The sequence below is a fragment of the Chlamydotis macqueenii genome, chromosome 2, assembly GCF_036417535.1.
Source record: "Chlamydotis macqueenii isolate bChlMac1 chromosome 2, bChlMac1.mat, whole genome shotgun sequence".
Lineage (NCBI taxonomy): Eukaryota > Metazoa > Chordata > Aves > Otidiformes > Otididae > Chlamydotis > Chlamydotis macqueenii.
The window spans coordinates 61,478,198-61,499,225 of NC_141557.1; the positions used below are offsets into that span (position 1 = coordinate 61,478,198).

At 40.4% G+C, this 21,028-nt stretch overlaps 1 protein-coding gene across 7 annotated transcripts in view; it reads right to left on the bottom strand.

Moving 5' to 3' along the window:
• TNS3 (tensin 3) overlaps nt 1-21,028 on the bottom strand; it is a 259,528-nt gene that overhangs the window by 136,269 nt on the left and 102,231 nt on the right. For 6 of the 7 annotated variants that reach the window (XM_086743082.1, XM_086743079.1, XM_086743078.1 and 3 more), the window contains 2 exons: nt 9,397-9,438; nt 293-345 (listed from right to left, as the gene is read on the bottom strand). In XM_086743082.1, the coding sequence (XP_086599208.1) occupies nt 293-345; nt 9,397-9,438 (95 nt within the window). The remainder of the gene's footprint in view (nt 1-292; nt 346-9,396; nt 9,439-21,028) is intronic. The other variant, XM_086743080.1, reaches the window with a different exon arrangement.

A 21,028-nucleotide genomic window follows, 5' to 3' on the forward strand; every position in this document is an offset into this window, starting at 1 on the left:
ACAGATACTCTTTTCTCTAACTTCTCCTTCTTTTCCAGGTTGAGGGCACAACCAGGCCCCTTACTTTGTCCTTAATAGAATAATCAGAAGATTACAGTCATTAAGTTAAAAGTAAGCTCAGCAAATATGCCTAGTCTTCTACTCAGACAGGGATTATAAAAATGCTCCTTGCATAGCAGGACTTGTCTTGTAGAATACTGAATTCACAGAAATCAGAACCAGGAATAACAAAACCTAAAACTACCACAGTATTATGTGACACTAGTACACAAAATATGAAAGAAATACTTGCCGTGATCCTTTGTCACAACTGAAAGAGGAGTTCTTCAAAGCACTGCTGGAATTCTGGAACAAAGAAAGCAGAGCAGTCAATCCAGTACCTTTCCTGCTGCCACTGATGTTCCTGCCTTTTTTCTTCATTTATTATGTCCATACTGTGGAAAACTATACTAAGGACATCACCTTACGTTTTGACTGCAAATACTGTGGCTATGGCCAGGTTATGTCCAGCTCTTCATACAGCCTCACTACTACCTCTTCCAACTCAACTACTGACAGAGAAGGACTAGCTGTTTTTTGTGCTCTTCTTGGCAACTGCATTAAATTAGAGAAAACATTCGATGGACTTCTGAGAGGATGGAGCTTGAATTTCTGTATAAACCTGCAAAAGTAAGTTCCTCAAGTGATTCTGTTATGACAATATTGAAAAATATACTCAATTTATTCCTGTATCAGAGTCCTGGAAATCTGAATAGAAGCCTGAGCTGCAATGGTTTTGCTTTATGAGAATTTAGTGTGTGTCATTTGTAGTTCCAATTGTTCAGTAACTATGCATTAACAAGTGTCAAAACATTCTCCCCCATGAACCTTAGTAATAGAATTTATTTTCTCTCATCTAATTTTAGCTGTCTCAGAATTAAGCTCCAGTTTAACAGTCACCCAAGCTTTCTGTACAATAATGGAGAGACATAGAGGGGGCAGTATCCCTTTCTTTAGTTTTTAGAAAAAGACAGCTATTACAATACTAACATTAAATAAATTAAAATATTCACCTTACATTTAGACCTATCTTTTTCTACAGAAAATCAGAAGTTTATTCTAACATCATGCATCAGTAACTCCCATAAGAGAAAGTGTATTCACTCACCTTCCTGCCCTGAATTTATACTTACTATACAGAAAAGTGCACAGAAAAGCTTACTTAGATGAAGGGTGAGAGCTGTAAAGCTGATAAAAGCTGTCTATTTGGGCTACACACACGACAAATATACCCAAACCAAATGAATTGTGTTCAAATGGAAGAAGCCTTAGAATTTCCATACAGTATATAAAAAAATCTGGGAACAGCTAGGACACATACAAGCATGCAAGTGGCACAGTTACTTCCAAAATTTCTGAAAATGAACTGTTTTGGCAAATTTTAAAGCACACTTAATAACATAAGATGTACCTCACCTAAGTGCTTAGTCCCAGTTCCACTAGTTCCTGTCTTTATTTAGACAACAGAAAACAAGGAAACTTCATGGTATTTTCAGCTTCTTTTTGCTCAATCCTTTCTTAGGATTGTAAAGGCTGTAGGTAAAACACCATGGGTGCCAAAACAAGTAAATAACTAATAACTGAAATTCAATGCAAAGCTTTTAGTGTGGTTTGGTTTTATCACTACAAAGGAATAAGCGGAACATGCCTCTCCCTCCACTTCCTTGGTCTCTATTGGTCACATAGATGTATCCATTGCCTAAGCAGTACTTCCATCATTTAAAAATAAATTTTATAATTAAAACTCCATGCAACCTAAATAATTATCTTGTAGCTAGTGATGCATTCTTTTTACTCTTTGTTTTGTTTACTAATTATCAATGACTAACCACCACCGTCTCTCCTCACAGCTAAAATATTTAGCAAAATCTAACAAAGATATAATACATGACTTACTACTAAGACAAAATGGTTACTGAAAAAGCTTTTTAAACATTTGAGCAACAGATATCATCTACCTGGACTCGTGCAAAGCTTTTGACACTGTCCCACACAACATCCTTCTCTCTAAACTAGAGAGACATGGGTTTGATGGACAGACCACTCGGTGGATAAGGAGTTGGCTGGATGGCCGCACTCAGAGAGTGGTGGTTAACAGCTCAATGTCCATGTGGAGACCGGTCACAAGTGGTGTCCCTCAGGGGTCTGTGCTGGGCCCGGCCCTGTTCAACATCTTTGTCAGCAACATGGACAGTGGGATAGAGTGCACCCGCACCAAGTTTGATGATGATACCAAGTTGTGTGGTGCCGTCAACACACTGGAAGGAAGGGATGCCATCCAGTGGGACCTTGACAGGCTGGAGAGGTGGGCCCGTGCCAACCTCATGAAGTTCAACCAGGTGCAAGATCCTGCACCTGGGTCATGGCAATCCCAGGCACAAATACAGGCTGGGCAGAGAATGGATTGAGAACAGCCCTGAGGAGAAGGACTTGGGAGTGCTGGTGGACGAGAAGCTCAAAATGAGCCGGCAGTGCTCCCTTGCAGCCCAGGCCAACCGCATCCTGGGCTGCATCAAGAGGAGCGTGGCCAGCAGGTCGAGGGAGGTGATTCTCCCCCTCTACTCTGCCCTGGTGAGACCCCACCTGGAGTACTGTGTCCAGTTCTGGAGCCCCCAACACAAGAAGGACATGGACCAGTTGGAGAAGGTCCAGAGGAGGGCCACAAAGATGACCAGAGGGCTGGAGCACCTCTCTTATGAGGACAGGCTGAGCGAGTTGGGGCTGTTCAGCCTGGAGAAGAGGAGGCTCCGGGGAGACCTTATAGCAGTCTTCCAGTACCTCAAGGGGGCCTACAAGAAAGATGGGGAGAGGCTGTTCAGTAGGGCCTGTTGCAATAGGACGAGAGGTAATGATTTTAAAATAGAGGGGGGTAGATTTAGATTAGAAATTAGGAGAAAATTTTTTACGATGTGAGTTATAGAACACTGGAACAGGTTGCCCAGAGAGGTGGTGGAGGCCCCATCCCTGGAAACGTTCAAGGCCAGGCTGGATGGGGCTCTGAGCAACCTGATCTAGTCAGGGATGTCCCTGCTTCTTGCAGGGGGGTTGAACTAGATGACCTTTGAAGGTCCCTTCCAACTCTAACCATTCTATGATTCTATATGTAGCTGCAGTTGTATGAAAGCCAGCAGGGGGAAGCAATTGCTTCTCAAAAGCTGACTGTCTTCTCCCCAGCCACAGAATGATATTAACAAGCAAATTCATTGCATCCAAGGTATTGCATCATTGCCCTTTTCCAGTGAAAACTCAAGCCATGCAACTTTTTCCTTTGATCTCCTTACTGCTTCTTTTACCATCTTTGGCTCCTGAATCTAGTCCTGGCACACTGCAGAGCCTCCCATCCCAACTTTCTCAAAAATGCAGTGCTCAGATGAGACCATCCCAGAGTCCAGTACAGGCTAGGCATGATACAGAAGCTAAGAAACACGCCCGTATTTAATCCTACATCATTTTCACCAGGTCACAACAGTCACTGGAAGATAAGTTTCCCGGCACAGCCTGCTGTCAATGAAAGCAATAGGAAGTGGGCAAGACAGCAGTTAAAGCACAGCTTGGACAAAACAGGCTTTTGGGATCGGTCCTGTTTATTCACCTTCCTCTGACACTAAAGAAGGTGAATCTGCTTACAGATTACCTAGTCTGCCTCAATTAGCAAGCCTGTGCTGTCCCAAGCAGCAGGCTGCATCTCATACTTTTACAATCTCTCTTCTAGTCTCTCCACAGCAAAAACACGACAAAGGTACAGTACAGGCCATCACATACAGTGTGGCACTGAGATGGCATAGATACACCTTCTGCACTAACCCAGAAACAGAAGGAATAAGAAATAACCTCTCTGCTAAGCCTGCATCCCCTTGTCTATGACTGAAGACTGCCTCTCAAGGAAAGAAATGGGGACAGTCAAGTAAAAAATTAAGCTTGAAAAAAAAAAAAAACCAGTGTCTGTAAAATTCATGTGTCTCAGCAAGATGATCATTCTCAACCTTTCTAGGATCCGAGTAAGAGAACTTGGCTTACAGCTGGTAGACTTACACACTTCATAGGCTTAAGTCCTCCATAGTAGAGCTTTGGAGATCAGAAAGATCACAGAAGGGGCAAAGGACAAAGGGAGATCAGTTTTACCCCAGATAAATTCATTTGCATTTTGTCAGCACACTGGTTTACTATCTTTTATGTGACAGCTCTGGAAAAATATTAAAACACTAGTTTGTAAACTGCCAGTTTCCAATATCAAAGTAAAACTAGACATGTGGGCCACGCATAGGCTTAGAAATACCAGGTGGGATAATGACTTACCACTTCTGAGACTAGAATCAAAGGCAGGCTAAGGAAGTCAAATGCAAAACCATTCAGTAGCATTTCCCAAGGCCCTGTTCCTGGCATTGAACTATAACATAATACAATATCTTGTTAAAAGTTATCTCAACAGAATATACCAACTACTGGTTTCAAGGACTGGAACAGCTGAGACAGCTGTTCATCAATTATATGCTCCTCCGAGGAACAGCACTACTGAAAACTCATGGTTCCAGGATCTGATATACATTCACGTAGCTCAGCTATTTCTCTCCTGGGCTCATTCTTGAATGAAGCATTATCAAGGGTAAGGATCAATAATCAACTATTTGAAACATAAATCAATGAGTAATCTGTAATTTAAAGGTATCAGGACGTATTTTGAAAGAATGACATGGATCTATTTGAGATAAATATTTGTGCCTATTTTTAATGTTGATATAAGCACCGGAAAAACTTGATTAGCTAATCTGTCATAAAATTATATGCATTTTATGCAGCTTTTAATTAGTTTATGAAACTTTTTTTCCACGATTGTTCACCATTCAAACAGCCACAAATAAGAATACGACTAGAGAGAATGATCAGCAAAAGACCTGAATGCATTTTAACCAAATCTGTGATACTATTTTCATTCCCCAAGTCATGGATAGGAAGCAGAAGAAATTCTCTCATCTATTCTAAGCCATAGTGTAACAGTTCTATACACTCCAGGGTACTGCAGTATATGGAACTGCAGTCCAGGAGAACGAACTACACTGACTGTTAGACTGCTCCACCATGATAATTCCTGCTGACACAGTAGTTGCTTTTCAAAGCCACAGTGAAACACGTTTGGTTGTCTTGGATGAGAACCAAATTTGCATAATCTTTCACCCTCTGGCTTTAGAATTATTCCTAATGTGGAAAACAAAGATTCATGCCTTGTGAATACAAATGTATGTATGTTATTGTACATCTATCCCTGCAGTAAATATTTGCAAATTAATAAAATCTTTTTTGGAGTTGACTCTTTGCAGAAGAGATTTATCACTATTTCTACTGCAAACAGCTATTTGTTTGGCTGGACATTTCATTTTTGTTCTGTATACTGTGTTCTGTAAAAATAACGATCTGTTCCCCTGTGTAGTGTCACAGTAAGAGTCCAGACAGATGTGCCCCTTGCAAGAAGCAGAGTCTGCAGAAGTCATAAATCACAGCCTGCTGTCTCCTTGCCAAAAACTACCTTGACTCTTAGTTGCTGGCAAAGCTGCTCCCACAATTCTTCCCTATAACACTGCAGCCAAAACAGGCCAGGCTCCCCTAAGCAAGTTAAGTGTTGGGCTTTGTAATCCAGCTCATCTTGATAAAGTTTGTGGGGCACTTGGATATGGAGTTCCATCTATCAATCTGCTAGGGCACCACGAAACTAACTGGGGCAGGAAGATCATCTTCGAACTCGCTTTGATTCAGAAAAGCAGCTCTGCTGACAGCCTGGAAGTTCCTGGTACAGCTGGGTCTTCTATCCAACTTTTTCTCTTATTTTAAAAAACTAAAATTCATAGCAGAGAGAAGGCACAGAGCAAATTTATGCTACTAAGGGCTCTCTAGGAGAGAATACTAAATGCATGTAAAGTCCATATTCAAACGAGAACGAAGCACAATTGATGTTTTACTTCATATACAGTTTTACAGATATATACTTACATTCACATTTGGAAAAACCATAGTATTACTGAAGCCTTAGTTCTACAATGTCTCAAGATTAGGAATTCACACCAGGTTTTATGAGGCTAGCACCCTAACCAGTGCTGTGTAACACTGTTTCTGGTACACACAGAAGAGGAGCACATCTGCCTAGGTGAGTTAGTGGAACAACTACGTTCCACTGCAAACCTATGGGGAAACTTACTATATCTGTATTTAAGTATTACCCTGTTAAGTGTTAGGTAAGGGGTTTACCTCAACTGAGTAAAATAATATATGTGCTCCAGTTCTGGTTGTAGCATAGTTTCATAATTACTCCAGAGCTATGAAACAGCTTCCTGAATGAATACTACCCACAGGCAATGTAATTAAGCACAACAGACAGAGCAGAGTGTAAAGGCTTCTGTATTAATTCACACCTACCACATTATGAGGCTCTGTAGGAGTCCTGTACAGCATGACTCAGCAGCTCCTAACGCAAAGTTTATCCATAAAAAGATACAGTGATGTCCACAGTGGAAAGAAAAAATGGGGTGGCAAAGGGAAAGACTTCAGAGGCAGATCTCCTGAGTTTCTCTCTGACCCAGTTAAGACGCAAGAGATCAAAACTGAAGCAAACCTTCATCATACATGTAGCACCCTATTAAGTAACAGAAAATTATCTGCATGCAATTCTTGGATAGAAAGTGACAGCATCACTTCTGCCAGCCTTCAGCTGAAACAAGAAGCCTCATTTATTTGTTTTAAATATGTTAATATTAAGAATAAAATAAGATTACAGTCCACAGGGGCATGAGGAAGTCCTCTAAATGTAATAAAATTCACTTCTGATTTCCTGAGTAAGAAAGTGTTATCCATGCTTCAGAGCTATCCTAAACACTAGAATTAAGCTAACTAAATTTCGGTTCTGACACTACTTAGAATTCAAGTCAATCTGTCTTTGTTGATGTTTACTCAGCTTTCCTATAAAGCAGTTAACAGCTGATGCTAGAAATATTTCATTAGCAGTCACATTGCTAGAAAAAAAGCAAGAGAGCTTTTCTTTCCTGGACCAGACGCCATGAAACAAGATGGAAAGGAGAAAGATGAAGGGAGACAAAATCCCAGACCCAAAAAAAGGGTCAGGCAAAGTTAAAGCAGTCTCTTCCAATTTGGTTAATAAACCAAAAGAACAAGTGTGGCACAAATTTAGAAGGAAGAGAAGGCAGAAAGACAGGGAACACACCTCCCATTTGCACGACACAGGTGGGATATGTGCTGCCAGTCACGTATCACAGAAGCAGGGCTGCAAAAGCCTCATCCAGGCAACGGCTGCATCTAGCCCCACTGTCTGGAGACAGCACTTGCTTATGAATCCCTGCAGCTTTACACTTCCTCTCTTCTCCAAACAGGAATACGTGTTCCTACCAATGCGCTTCAGTTGGGAACTTTCTCCTATTTCCCAATGACCTCCTGCCTCTCTCTCATCCATTTCACCCTTTGCCCCTGGGGGATAGGGGTCCATGGAAAGTGACTACCAAAAATCTCAGGACGCTTGCCAATGGTCAAATAATAACCAATGCAATAATACAACAGGACAAAAGACACAGCTGAAAAAACATTCCTCGCCATTAAGGCTGTCTTCAAAATGTCTGTGCACAAGCTACTACATGTACAGAAAAAAACCCAAAACATTACCTTGGCTTGTGTAATAAGCAACCAGTACAAACAGAAGTATCTGAAGTATTCAGATGTAACACAATGAAGCTAAAAACTTCCAACTAACAATAGAAAATTATCTCCAATTATTTTCCTCATAACATATCTCATTATTTTGCTTCACATTTGTTACACTAGAAGCAGCTGTCAAAACCAATAATTCACATGCAGATAATGAAGAAGCTTTTCTATTCTGATTTTTTATTTTAGTTAATTTGTCTAGTTAAAGAATAGAAGAGTGAAGTGAAGGGAGAAACAATCTTGTCTCTAGACATTTTAGCTGGTTTCAATACCAAATATATTCTAGCAACTTAGAAATAATTGTAATTTTACTAGAACAGTGTGGATAATAGCATGGATCCAACCACAGAGATTACCTGGGTTGTACAAAAACATTTATTGCAACCCCAAGTAAACAAACTATACTGCTAACAGAAATATAACTTCTGTGAAATATGGATAGTCAGGGATCAGAACTCTTCACATCCTGCACAGAGTGGCACCAGCAGATGCCTGTAGCACTGTACCACAGATGACATTGCAAAACAAATACAATGCACACAAGACTAATGCTGCACACAGATCCTCATTTACTGTGATAAAGAGCTGCTTCTGAATTGAACAATGAATCAGTGAAGATCATAAGCATTTTGCAAGACCTTCCCCCTGCCCCTTTTTAAATGTTAGCTTCATCTTTACAGCAGTGATTCAAATACCTGCATCACAGTTGCCTACTAACAGATAGTTAACTACAGGCATCTCCCATGATTTACTTAGAAATCAAAGAAACTTGGCATCTTTGATAAAAGGCTACTGCAAAGGACTTCAAAATGTCTTTTCTTCTTTGTCTTACTTATTTCACAGAAATCGTGCTAAAAGTATACTCATAAGGGCTATTGAAAGGTACAATACTTACCATTTGCAGAAATTTCTACATTGCTTAGAAGACTGGGTTCTATTGCACTTTTAATAAATGTATTTAATACCATTGGTACCATACTACTGCAGTAGCAATAATAATAAAGGGTTGGGAAGGGCATTTAGTTTGTTTTGTAAATAACATGTCACAGTAACTTGAAAAAAAAAGATCAATTGCATATTGATCACAACACAAGAATTAATATTCTTCCTGCTAAAGAAATACGTCTGGAATTTCATAACTCCTCTGAATACAGTCTATGAAGATTTTAATATTTTTCTTTACATCTCCCCTGCCTGATTCAGAAATAAGGACCATAGAGATCGTTTCATTGTTCCTGGATAAACTTGGGTGGGGGGAACCCGCACTAATTATCCTAATCAAAGGCTAATTTCATAGAGTATAGAAACCAAAGTGCATGCCTTGAAAATCATAGAATCATAGAATGGATAGGGTTGGAAGGGACCTTCAAAGGTCATCTAGTCCAACCACCCTGCAAGGAGCAGGGACATCTCCAACCAGATCAGGTTGCTCAGAGCCTCATCCAGCCTGGCCTTGAATGTTTCCAGGGATGGGGCTTCCACCACCTCTCTGGGAAACCTGTTCCAGTGTTCCACCACCCTCAGTGTAAAAATTTTTTTCCTAATATGAAATGGCTAGCAATGAACCCTTTGTGAAGATATAATAAAAATAAACAGCCACAAACAGGAAAACAAACCAGGCCAAGTAAAAGAAATAAATAAAATGGAATTACTTACAGTTCTGGTTACATGACTTTTAATGGCCTCACAGTTATTAGCCTGCAAAAGGAGAAAAGTTAAGAAAATTTACTTTAATTTTCCAGATAGTTTTAACTATATTCTAAAAAAATCCCCGCCTAACGTACACATGCAACAAACAACATAAATTATTCACAAGTACATATACATTCTACATATATGTATTTATTACATACATTAGTAATAACTAAACTATCTTTCAGACAGATACAAAAAACAAATTGATTTTACATTATCAGCCTGCATATTCAGGTCTTGTAAGCCAGCACTCAGCTACTGAGGGTGCTTACTACCAGTTACAAAATACATGGACATGTATGCCGTTAACCATGTACTCCCTTTTGCATTTTTTTTCTAATCTCTCATGTTATGCTTTTTCATGAAAACAGACTCTTGCGTAGGTATTGATAAAGTGAACTGCCTCGGATTTTCTTAAGTACTGCAGAGAATCTCTGTTTAATTCTTTAAAATACGCGAAGTTGTATCTGTGGAGGTTTAAAATAAACATTTAAAAATAAATTAAACAATCCATTACTACAAAAATCTAACATGAATCACCAGAACAACCTTCCATCAGTACATGCTTTGTTACTGATGACCACAATCAACATGAAATCAAGGTAATGTAATGAGGAAGTACAGTGGTAAAACTGGGTAAAAAAAAAAAAAAAAAAAACAAACCCCTCAAAATATTTCCTTAAGACTTCAGCAAAGACAAGATTTGACATTTTACAGGAGAAGATATCCTAGATTAAGGATTTTACCATTTGGAATTATAATGGGAAAAAAAACCAGAAGTATTTCACTTTGAAAAACATTCAAAGTGAGAAAACTAAGTAACACTACAACAAAGCCAGTGCTGTCATGTAAGACCGCACCAAACTTTAGTGTTCCCCACTCCACAAGTCTGCAAAGAGTCCACTGTACCTAGAGCAACACCTAATGTTCCATTGCATAAAAACATTGCTTCAAAAGACTATTTCAAATTATCTGCAGAAATCAACAAGGTTTTGCTCAGAGGATGTTAAAGCTAAATTGTAGCAAGCATTATCATTACAGCTAACATCCCAACTGCATCTTTACTGTTAAGAATGCAAAATCATTTCACAATCTGGAAAATCTTACGTGCAAATTTTATACAGAACAGGAATCACTGAAATCAACCACTGAAATATAGACACCTCTGGAAGAAAACAAAACAGCCTTTAAAAGAGTACTCTGCAACACTTTGCAGGAGTTTTGGATGAGACATACAAACCTTATGCAAATCAAACATAATATTTATCTTGCATATTTAAAGCACAAACTAAAAGGGGTAGGAAAGAAACACAAAAATGTACAACTAAACATATTTTTCCTCTTCGTAATTTTCACTGTCACACTAGAACATACAGACCAAGTGACAGGTAAGAGTAATTGCTATTGAACCTTACTTATTCAGAGACCACATCCACAGGAGGGGAAAGAGTTTCAGGAAATCGTTTTTTTTTTATTCTGGGTAAACCACCAGACCATCTTAAAACGGCACAAACAATAAAATGAAAACCTAGTTCTTCCTGTCGAAATGCTTCACTGACCAGAGCTGGATTCTCCTGCAACTTCAAGTCTATGCAGTAACTTACAGTCTGGAAACTGTTTTAAAATAAATAAATAAATAAGGCCCTAAAGCAGCACATACACACACAGGAACATAAATGTTTGCCTAAACTAAGAATACCAGCCTGTACCAGAAACAGATTATGTGTACCCCAGCATACTTGCATGGCCACATAACTCCACCATGCAGACATCAGTAGTGGTACAACTGAAAATTTGACTCCGTAGCCTGCTATAGGAAAGATGCTATGAACCAGAGATGCAGCTTTACAATGTCAGCTCTTTTTTTGTTAGGTCACTGAAGTTCAGATAAACTGTAGCTGCAAATCTCAACTGGAAACACAATTATATATTTTCAGAGTGTAAATTACAGTAGCAACACCTTGCTTAATTCAATGAGTCCTCACAGAATTTACCAGGGCATACATCCTGCACTAGCTATAACCCTTATGATGCAAGATTGACTCACAGTTAATCCTTGGGCATAGGCTTTGAGGTTGTTTTATTTTTTTGTTTAAAAACTTGACTTAGCGTGTCAGCTACCAAATCTCCACAGTGTTAAACAAACCTGTCAGTCAGAAGAAATAACATACAGACTGACCAGTGCTATTAATCCAACACAGAAGACCTAAATTGACTGAAACGTCAAAGTTCTTCTCAGCAGATTAAAGGTGATACGTATGACAAACACCTGTATCATTATAACCTTAGTTACTACTATTTCACAGTTTTAGGACACTCACTGCTACTTAGCACAAATAAAGACACCCATAAAAGGAAAAGGCAAAACACACAAAATACAGGGTTTTTTTAATTCACTTAGAGGTCTCTGTAACAAAGAGACTTCATGGGCTCCATACGCAGAGCACTAGGGAAAATGCACTGCCTCTTTTGCTTTTCACTAGAAAGTTCATACACAAGCTGAACTCAGCACCTACCCTTCCAGAGTAACTAAGCAGCCTATTTGGGTTACTGTATATAAAATAGAGTCATAAATGAGGTTTACACTTAATATTCACCAATTCAAAGGTATTTTTTCCTTGCATTGCTCAGTTTAACACTGGATTCGTGTAGTCTGAAAGTTTTCCAGGATAACTAGTAGATGGAATATGAAATAAGCAGTAAGAATATCCTCTTCTCCTCTTTCTTTGTTAGTGTTTTGAATTTGCTCTCCAGCTTGTTGAGCCCTCACTGAAATGACTCATTCTCTCACTCTGCCAGAAGTAACAGCTCTCTCCACCTTACTACAGCGAGGGAACACAGAGTGTTAGAAGCAAAGGGCTTGACATAACTATCTCAACTAGCAGGATCACACTGTTCCCTTTTTCTTCTGACTTCTGAAGAGTGCTGAAATGAGTTGTGGTGAAAAAACCATCTCAGGTAAATATATGTGTTTGTATACACATGTGTGTATGTATACACATACATATATATATATATACACACACATACACACAGTAAGCAGATGCCCAGCATCTAACTCCTTTCTTTTAAAACTGGTTCACCTAAGGATGTACACTCAAGTCTCCATATGCTCCCTGCATGGCTTTAAAATGGTTGCCCTAAAGCCAAATACTGCTACTCCTGCTGCCTATTCATTAACTCTAGGATTACAATGACAAATAAAAGTCTTCAGTGTCTAACTACTGCAGTACACTCATTTGAGATGTGGAAGATCCAGCTTGCAGTCTCTGACTGGATGAAGGAGTGCAAAGCAAAAAAAAATTCTAACAAGAACAGCAAAATTTACTGACCTTACAACCTCCATAACAAAACCATAGAAGTCCTCCCCTCGCTCCTTCCCTACTCCTACAGGGATATGAATCCTATTTACTTCATGCTCACTGTTTCCTATTCCTGAGTTCTCTCCCTCTCCTGTCTTCCAGGTGAAAGATACACTGCTGTAGGCAAAAGATCTGCCACCTCACATGGAAAACATCACTGCACGTTACAATCATAGAATCAAAGAATGGTTTGGGTTGGAAGAGGCTTTCAAAGGTCATCTAGCCCAAGTCCCCTGTAAGGAGCAGGGACATCTCCAACCAGATCAGGTTGCTCAGAGCCTCATCCAACCTGGCCTTGAATGGTTCCAGGGATGGGGCATCCACTGTTCCAGTGTTCCACCACCCTCATTGTATAAAACTTTTTCCTGAGGTCTGAGTCTACCTCCCTCTATTTTAAAACCATTATCCCTCATCATATCACAACAGGCCCTACTGAACAGTCTCTCCCCATTTTTCCTGTAGGCCTCCTGTATCTCATCACATCTCATTTTTGGGGTGTTTTTTTCCCAATACTACCTGTAAAAGGAAGAGAAATGCTACTATTCTCCATTGGGAAACTGTGACCTATACTAGGAGAATTACTTTTCCAGTGTAAAACTAGAAATCAGAGACAATAGGAGACTAGATGCCTCTCACACCTCATTAGTCCCACATGCAGCCATTACACTTTGACCCAATATAATGTACTGAACACCACGATGACAGTACATTATAGCTATTGTGCATTACTTGTGCACCTCACCAATCACAGAATTTCAAGAATATGAAACACAGCAAAACATTCTTGTCTGCACTCTCCCATAAAGCCAGTTCAAATGAAATGAGATTCATATGGCTAGAAATAAAACCCACTTTGATACAGAACAAGGAATGTCATCCATTGTCCCACATCCCCCTCCTGCCATCACAGAACACCACTATCATGGACTCCTGCCAACAGTTCCCTAAAAAAGCCTCTCTGAAGGAAAAACAAAGTCATTAAAACAAAAGATAAAATGACACTGCTACCTAAAAAAAGTTGCATTCCTTTTAGTAATTACAAACAAGAAACATACACAAGCCCTTAAATGAATGCCAAAGAAGATGATCTACCCACTTTGCTCATTCAAGAGACACAACTTGTTCACATTTGTTAACGTTTTGCTAATCAGTAGGGCTACCTTGCCCTGAAATCTTCTCATTCGAAGATTCTCATCACTTTAAAGATATCAAAAAACCAATGAACTCCAGCTTCCCACCCTTTGTCCCCCAAATCTACCAGTTAGTGCTGTGACATTTCTCCAAGAAACAGACTTGAGCTAAAATCTCTCTCACTCTAGCTTTTAGTGACATTAAGTGAGAAGAATCAAAAGTTTTTTGAAGTTAATACACAACATTTCTGCAACACACACTTTATTAATTTGATGCAAGTACTTTGATACAGGGCCCGGCCCTCTTCAACATCTTTGTCGGTGACACGGACAGTGGGATAGAGTGCACCCTCAGCAAGTTCGCCGAGGACACTGGAAGGGAGGGATGCCATCCAGAGGGACCTGGACAGGCTGCAGAGGTGGGCCTGTGCCAACCTCATGAAGTTCAACCAGGCCAAGTGCAAGGTCCTGCACCTGGGTCATGGCAATCCCAGGCACAAATACAGGCTGGGCGGGGAATGGATTGAGAGCAGCCCTGAGGAGAAGGACTTGGGAGTGCTGGTGGACAAGAAGCTCAACATGAGCAGGCAATGCGCCCTTGCGGCCCAGAAGGCCAACTGCATCCTGGGCTGCATCAAGAGGAGCGTGGCCAGCAGATTGAGGGAGGTGATTCTCCCCCTCTACTCTGCCCTGGTGAGACCCCACCTGGAGTACTGTGTCCAGTTCTGGAGCCCCCAACATAAGAAGGACATGGACCACTTGGAGAAGGTCCAGAGGAGGGCCATGAAGATGATAAGAGGTCTGGAACACCTCTGCTATGAGGACAGGCTGAGAGAGTTGGGGCTGTTCAGCCTGGAGAAGAGGAGGCTCCGGGGAGACCTGATAGTGGTCTTCCAGTACCTCAAGGGGGCCTAACAGGAAAGATGGGGAGAGACTCTTCAGTAGGGCCTGTTGTGATAGGACTAGGGGTAATGGTTTTAAAATAGAGGGGGGTAGATTTAGATTGGATATTAGGAAATTTTTTTTTACAATGAGGGTTGTAGAACACTGGAACAGTGGATGCCCCATCCCTGGAAACATTCAAGGCCAGGTTCGACGAGGCTCTGAGCAACCTGATCTAGTTGAAGATGTCCCTGCTCCTTGCAGGGGGGTTAGACTAGATTACCTTTGAAAGTTCCTTCCAACCCTAACCATTCTATGATTCTACTAAATTTTTCAGCCAATGTGAAAAACATTAACCTAAAGTAAGTTAAATCAGCATGATTTCTGACATGACAGTGAACTAAAATTGAATGGGATGCTAGGGACTGAAAATTGGTTAAGCAATGAGCAAACATGATCCATCATTATATAATAGTCAGATAAAACATCAGAACCTAACCTAAGGAACCACCTTTACTTCACTATTCTGTCTGAAGAGAGGGGTCTACATGGGTACCTGTGCTTATTGCAATGAACACTGACTATAAGAAAAGCTGATTTTTCAATTAACACTACAGGATTTGTCTTTTCCTGTTGAAAGAGAGGTGGCAGTCCTCCATGATACTGTAACACTTGGTGCTACAGTAATTTTTTTTTTTTAAATGTTTGGCTGCCAGACATTTTATAGGGATGGGATTGGTACTGTTCTTTCCTTTTACACATTCCACTGACAAGAAAGCATTTTCAAAGACTAACTGAAACCATATTTGCAAGCGACCTAAGATCTGTCACTGTCAGAATAAGCTATGAAAGAAAACAAAATCATGCAGAAAAGTAGAAAAAAAAACCCACCCTGGAGTGTGTATTTCCCTTTTCCAGTGTGAGCTGTCAAGCAGAATCTATGCAAGTCCATTTGCTGTTCAGTAAAGTCAAACACAGGGGAAAAGTTTCTATGCCAACTGAAACGTAATGATACTGAGGAGTCTGAAACATGAATAATTTTCCTTCAGCTAAAAGAAAGTTGGGAAGGCAGAAAGAAACACACTATACTTTGCAAGAACATCACACTGCTGGATTTAGCTGCTGTAGTAAATAGTGTCACATTTCTAAAAAGTAGATGCTTCTGCCCCACAACAGTATCACACTCAGTTGAAAGGTTAGGAGTCAACTTGGAGAAAATAAACGAAAAAGCAGGTAAACTTGGCTCTGGAAACTACCAAACCTTTCCCTCTTGTTGATTCCCTATTTCTGCAGATTATTTTTGTTCAAAGAAAGTCTGATTTTAATTTCATTTTGGACGAACACAAGGGACTGAACACAGTGCATCATAACAAAACTTCATATTTAAACTTTTAATAAATCTTCTAGTTCTCCAGTATTCCTAGAAACAACATGAGTCCTCCCTCCTAGGAAGTATAATGACTGGCTTTTGAATTTAGTATACACTGCACAGCTGAATTCAGGATCACTACATTTCATTAATTCAGGGGATGGGGGTGTCCAAATTCAGGCAGTTTGATTCTCTGTTCCCTTTTATTGCTAAGTGAGAGACATTTATGAACAAGGCACGGACTGCACTTTAAAATAGCATTTTTGAATCTCTACTCTGCAGACCTGTGGGGTCCATGGCCTTACTCTGGTAAGCATTTGGAACACAAAAACAAAAAACAAACCCCACAGAAATACATTATACAGAGGTCTACATCAACCCCCTTCTGGAGATCCGCAATTCCAAAAAAGTTTGAAAAATACTCATGTCAAGTGTTTCAACTCAGGCAGCAGCTTACAGGTTTTGTCAAGAGAGTGTCTCATCAGTTCGTGCTTCTGCTATCTATGGCACTGGGGGAATGTGGTACTAGCAAATCAATAAATCAAGAAAAGCAGAAATGTTATTGGTTGATAAAGCTGTAACAAAAAGCAGGAAAGAAAGAGAAAAAGCACTAAATTTAATAAAGCAAAAATGAGTAGCAAGAAAGAGCTAGCTTTAAAAAAAAATAAAATTCAGGGCACCATGCTTCCTCATCAGTTCAGGAAAGCTGTAGGTACCACAAGTGGAAAAATGTCATCTCTATAAAGGTTCCTCCAAAGCCCACAGACTTCTTCAGATGGAGACAAGGGCACTACAGTTCTGGATGGTGACAAAGCAGGAACTGAAAAGGCAAATATAAACCTCCACTGGATATTCCCACCCTTTGCAAACAAACTACAGAACAGAACAGCCCTGTTGCGTTTCCCTTCCCATGGGGTGCAGGCACGTGTAGGAGACAGGCAGCTACAGCCTGCAGCACTCCCTAGCAGAACTGCTCTGGTGAGACTGAGGAAAGGAGGCAGGAAAGATCACTGCAATGGGAAAGTCTGGTAGACTTTGTGTGCCCTCTACCTCCACAAAATCATGCTTGCTACACGTGTATAATACTTGCTTTGTATACATCTGACAGGTCCTGTGAGATAAAGTTTGGATGGAGCAAACAGAAAAAAGTAAGTCCCTGTAAATAAAAGACTTGAGTATTTTCCTAGTTTTCCACAACATTTCCGTGCTACTGCTTGAAAGAAGAAATAAAAAGGAAAATCTAGAAATGAATTAGCCATAAGTCACAGAAATTTATTACAAGTCAAACCCACTTGATGCAATTTTCTGGCAAAATTTTTACTGGTTTAAGCTGGAAACCAGAATTATAGCTGACAGAGCAAAATCATTACATATGTCAGTTCCTAATTCAGCTTAGTCACTGTCACCGGACTCCAGGATATTTGGAGGTCATACCTGATTAAGGCAAGTTAACAATCTTATGTTTTCTAGTACTGAGGCTCCACTGAAAATGAAATTAGAGAACATAGTCCTTCATCTACACTCTCTGGCCGTCCTAACATCACAAACAGTAACTCAGCCTCAGATTTCTCAAACGAATCTCTTAAAGGCTTACATTAAAAACAGGTGGACTGTGCTCCCACGGGAACAACAGATCATTTCACTTCCCCCCCCAATCCCCGCCCCGGGAAGATACGTTTAAAAAGTAAATACAGTAAGGATAAAAATACATGCTGTCCTATCTACTGATCTTTCTTTCAAACACTGTTAGAGTACTGAGTTTTCTTAAGGTTTTCTGTTCTCTTCTTCTCTTTCCCCATATATGCATGGGTTTTCATTTTTTTTCTTTGTATCATAATACATTTTCACAAAAATTCACTTTTAGTTTCTTTTGAGCAAATGCTGGCACTAGGTTGGACACATGAAGGTATGTCTTAACTACGTACACATGAAGGTAAGTGACTCCACCACTTGCTTCTTCAGCAGTTTTTTCAAGGTATTCTCCCACTCCTTAAAAAAAAAAAACAAACAACAAAAAAAAAAAACCACACCAAAAAAAAAAAACCCACAAAAACCACATAAACCCCACCAAAAACTCATTTTCTGCCACAACTAGTTTTATTCTGCTCCCATCTTCTTTTGAAATAGGCCAGAGCACAGTTTGACTCACTATTCAGAATCAGGTTTTTCGTTTGTTAGGAGAGGCCTGAATGTCAAAGTCTCTGGTTTTTCTCTTCACAAGCAGAAGTGAGGCTTGCATACTTAAGGAAAACAGAGTTAAGCAAAATTAAAAGAGAAAAAAAAAAAAAAAGCCACCAAAAAAAAAAAACAACCCCACAGAACCACTGCCAACCCTCCCCAATTTCTATCAAAATGATTAAGCTTTGGCCTGAGACTTAGCAAAATAGCTAAAAGGTCAGCTTGATGTGATGTTACAATAAAACATAAGTATCTGGGAAGTGTCCACTTAATCTTTCTGCACTACAACAGCTGGTTATGAAATGCAATGTTTAAATGGCAGCAATACAGGTACGCAGAATTCCTCAGTAAACAGTTGAGAAAAAAAAAGAAAAAAAGAAAAAAAAAAGAAAAGAAAAGAAGGGGGAAAAAAGAAGAGGATCAAAAAAAGAAGAAAGGTTATAAAGGTTAAATCAGAACTTTCTCTGGTAAAGATCACTACTCAACCATGTCTTAAAAGTGACAAGTCATGCAGTGATAAGGACCATTCAACAATGGAGTAATTTTAAGATAAGAATCCATGTATGATAAGAGGTTTGGGCCTTCACATCACATTTCCTTACTGCAATACATTTGGCAGGATATGTGAGGGGCCTCTGAGGAATTAAGATTTAATTTCCTTTATTCTTTTCCAAGATACATTATCATGAAGGATGGAGAAAAAAAAAAAAAATCAGTGAAGGATGCAAACTTACTGCTCTCTTGATGCACAGAATGCCGTAGAATACTTCCTAGTATCTAAAAATGACCTCAAAAATATCCTTCCACTGGCTTTCCTTTTATTTTTATCTTTTTAAGGTAATAGAAAAAATGAAAAGTATTTTGAGCTTTAAGTTTAGGGCCTAAATCTTCTCTTCTTTTTGCAGCACTAAAGACTTGTTTACAAAAAATGTGTGTACTTCTTAGCATTTTTTTTTTACTTAAAACTGTTCATTTAAAAAAATAAGATCAACTGAGTAACTGTCAATCTTTTAAAATAAGAATCATAGAATGGTTAGGGTTGGAAGGGACCTTCAAAGGTCATCTAGTCCAACCCCCCTGCAAGGAGCAGGGACATCCCTGACTAGATCAGGTTGCTCAGAGCCTCATCCAGCCTGGCCTTGAACGTTTCCAGGGATGGGGTCTCCACCACCTCTCTGGGCAACCTGTTCCAGTGTTGTAAAACTCGCATCGTAAAAAATTTTTTCCTAATTTCCAATCTAAATCTACCCCCCTCTATTTTAAAACCATTACCTCTCATCCTATTGCAACAGGCCCTACTAAACAGCCTTTCCCCATCTTTCTTGTAGGCCCCCTTGAGGTACTGGAAGACCGCTATCAGGTCTCCCCAGAGCCTCCTCTTCTGCAGGCTGAACAGCCCCAATTCTCTCAGCCTGTCCTCATAAGAGAGGTGCTCCAGCCCTTTTATCATCTTCGTGGCCCTCCTCTGGACCTTCTCCAAGTGGTCCATGTCCTTCTTATGTTGGGGGCTCCAGAACTGGACACAGTACTCCAGGTGGGGTCTCACCAGGGCAGAGTAGAGGGGGAGAATCACCTCCCTCGACCTGCTGGCCACGCTTCTCTTGATGCAGCCCAGGATGTGGTTGGCCTTCTGGGCCGCAAGGGCGCATTGCCTGCTCATGTTGAGCTTCTCATCCACCAGCACTCCCAAGTCCTTCTCCTCAGGGCTGCTCTCAATCCATTCCCCGCCCAGCCTGTATTTGTGCCTGGGATTGCTGTGACCCAGGTGCAGGACCTTGCACTTGGCCTGGTTGAACTTCATGAGGCTGGCACGGGCCCACCTCTCCAGCCTGTCCAGGTCCCTCTGGATGGCATCCCTCCCTTCCAGCATGTCGACGGCACCACACAACTTGGTGTCATCGGCAAACTTGCTGAGGGTGCACTCTACCCCACTGTCCATATCGCCGACAAAGATGTTGAACAGGGCCGGGCCCAACACAGACCCCTGAGGGACGCTACTCGTGACTGGTCTCCACATGGACATTGAGCCATTGACCACCACTCTCTGAGTGCGGCCATCCAGCCAACTCCTTATCCGTGGAGTGGTGGTCCGTCCATCAAACCCATGTCTCTCTAGTTTAGAGAGAAGGATGTCGTGCGGGACAGTGTAAGATCCAACAATTCCCAAAAAGGTTGTTTAAACAGACTTGCCATCTTTGATTTTTATCAAATTTTAGGAGAACTGGCTAAGTTCTAGTAGGCTAAGGCAGCTCTTGTTTAAAAAAAAAGTGATCATGGCACTTTTTTCCCCCTCGTTTTTTTTTTTCTTAAAATCTCTGGGTCATGCTATACAGCTCTGCAATGAAACTCCATTGCCACAAATAACCCATTGCCTCTTCATGACATAAAATGAAGTGCAGCAGAATAGGTCATCTTCACTAAACATTTGACTTGAATTAACAGAGCTGGACTAGCACCACCCCCCTTTCCCCAGTCAGAGGAATGTGCATGACAACATAAAGTAAGTAGTATTAGAACACTTAGCAGCAGCTGGTTTATATTTTAGCACCTGAAACTCCTAACAGCTGCATTGGGTTGACATATGAGGGTCCTGATGCCATTACAAATTTTCGAGATTTATGGCTCATGAGAAATGGGAAGAAAGGGCCTCTTTGGAAACAGACTTCCAAGCT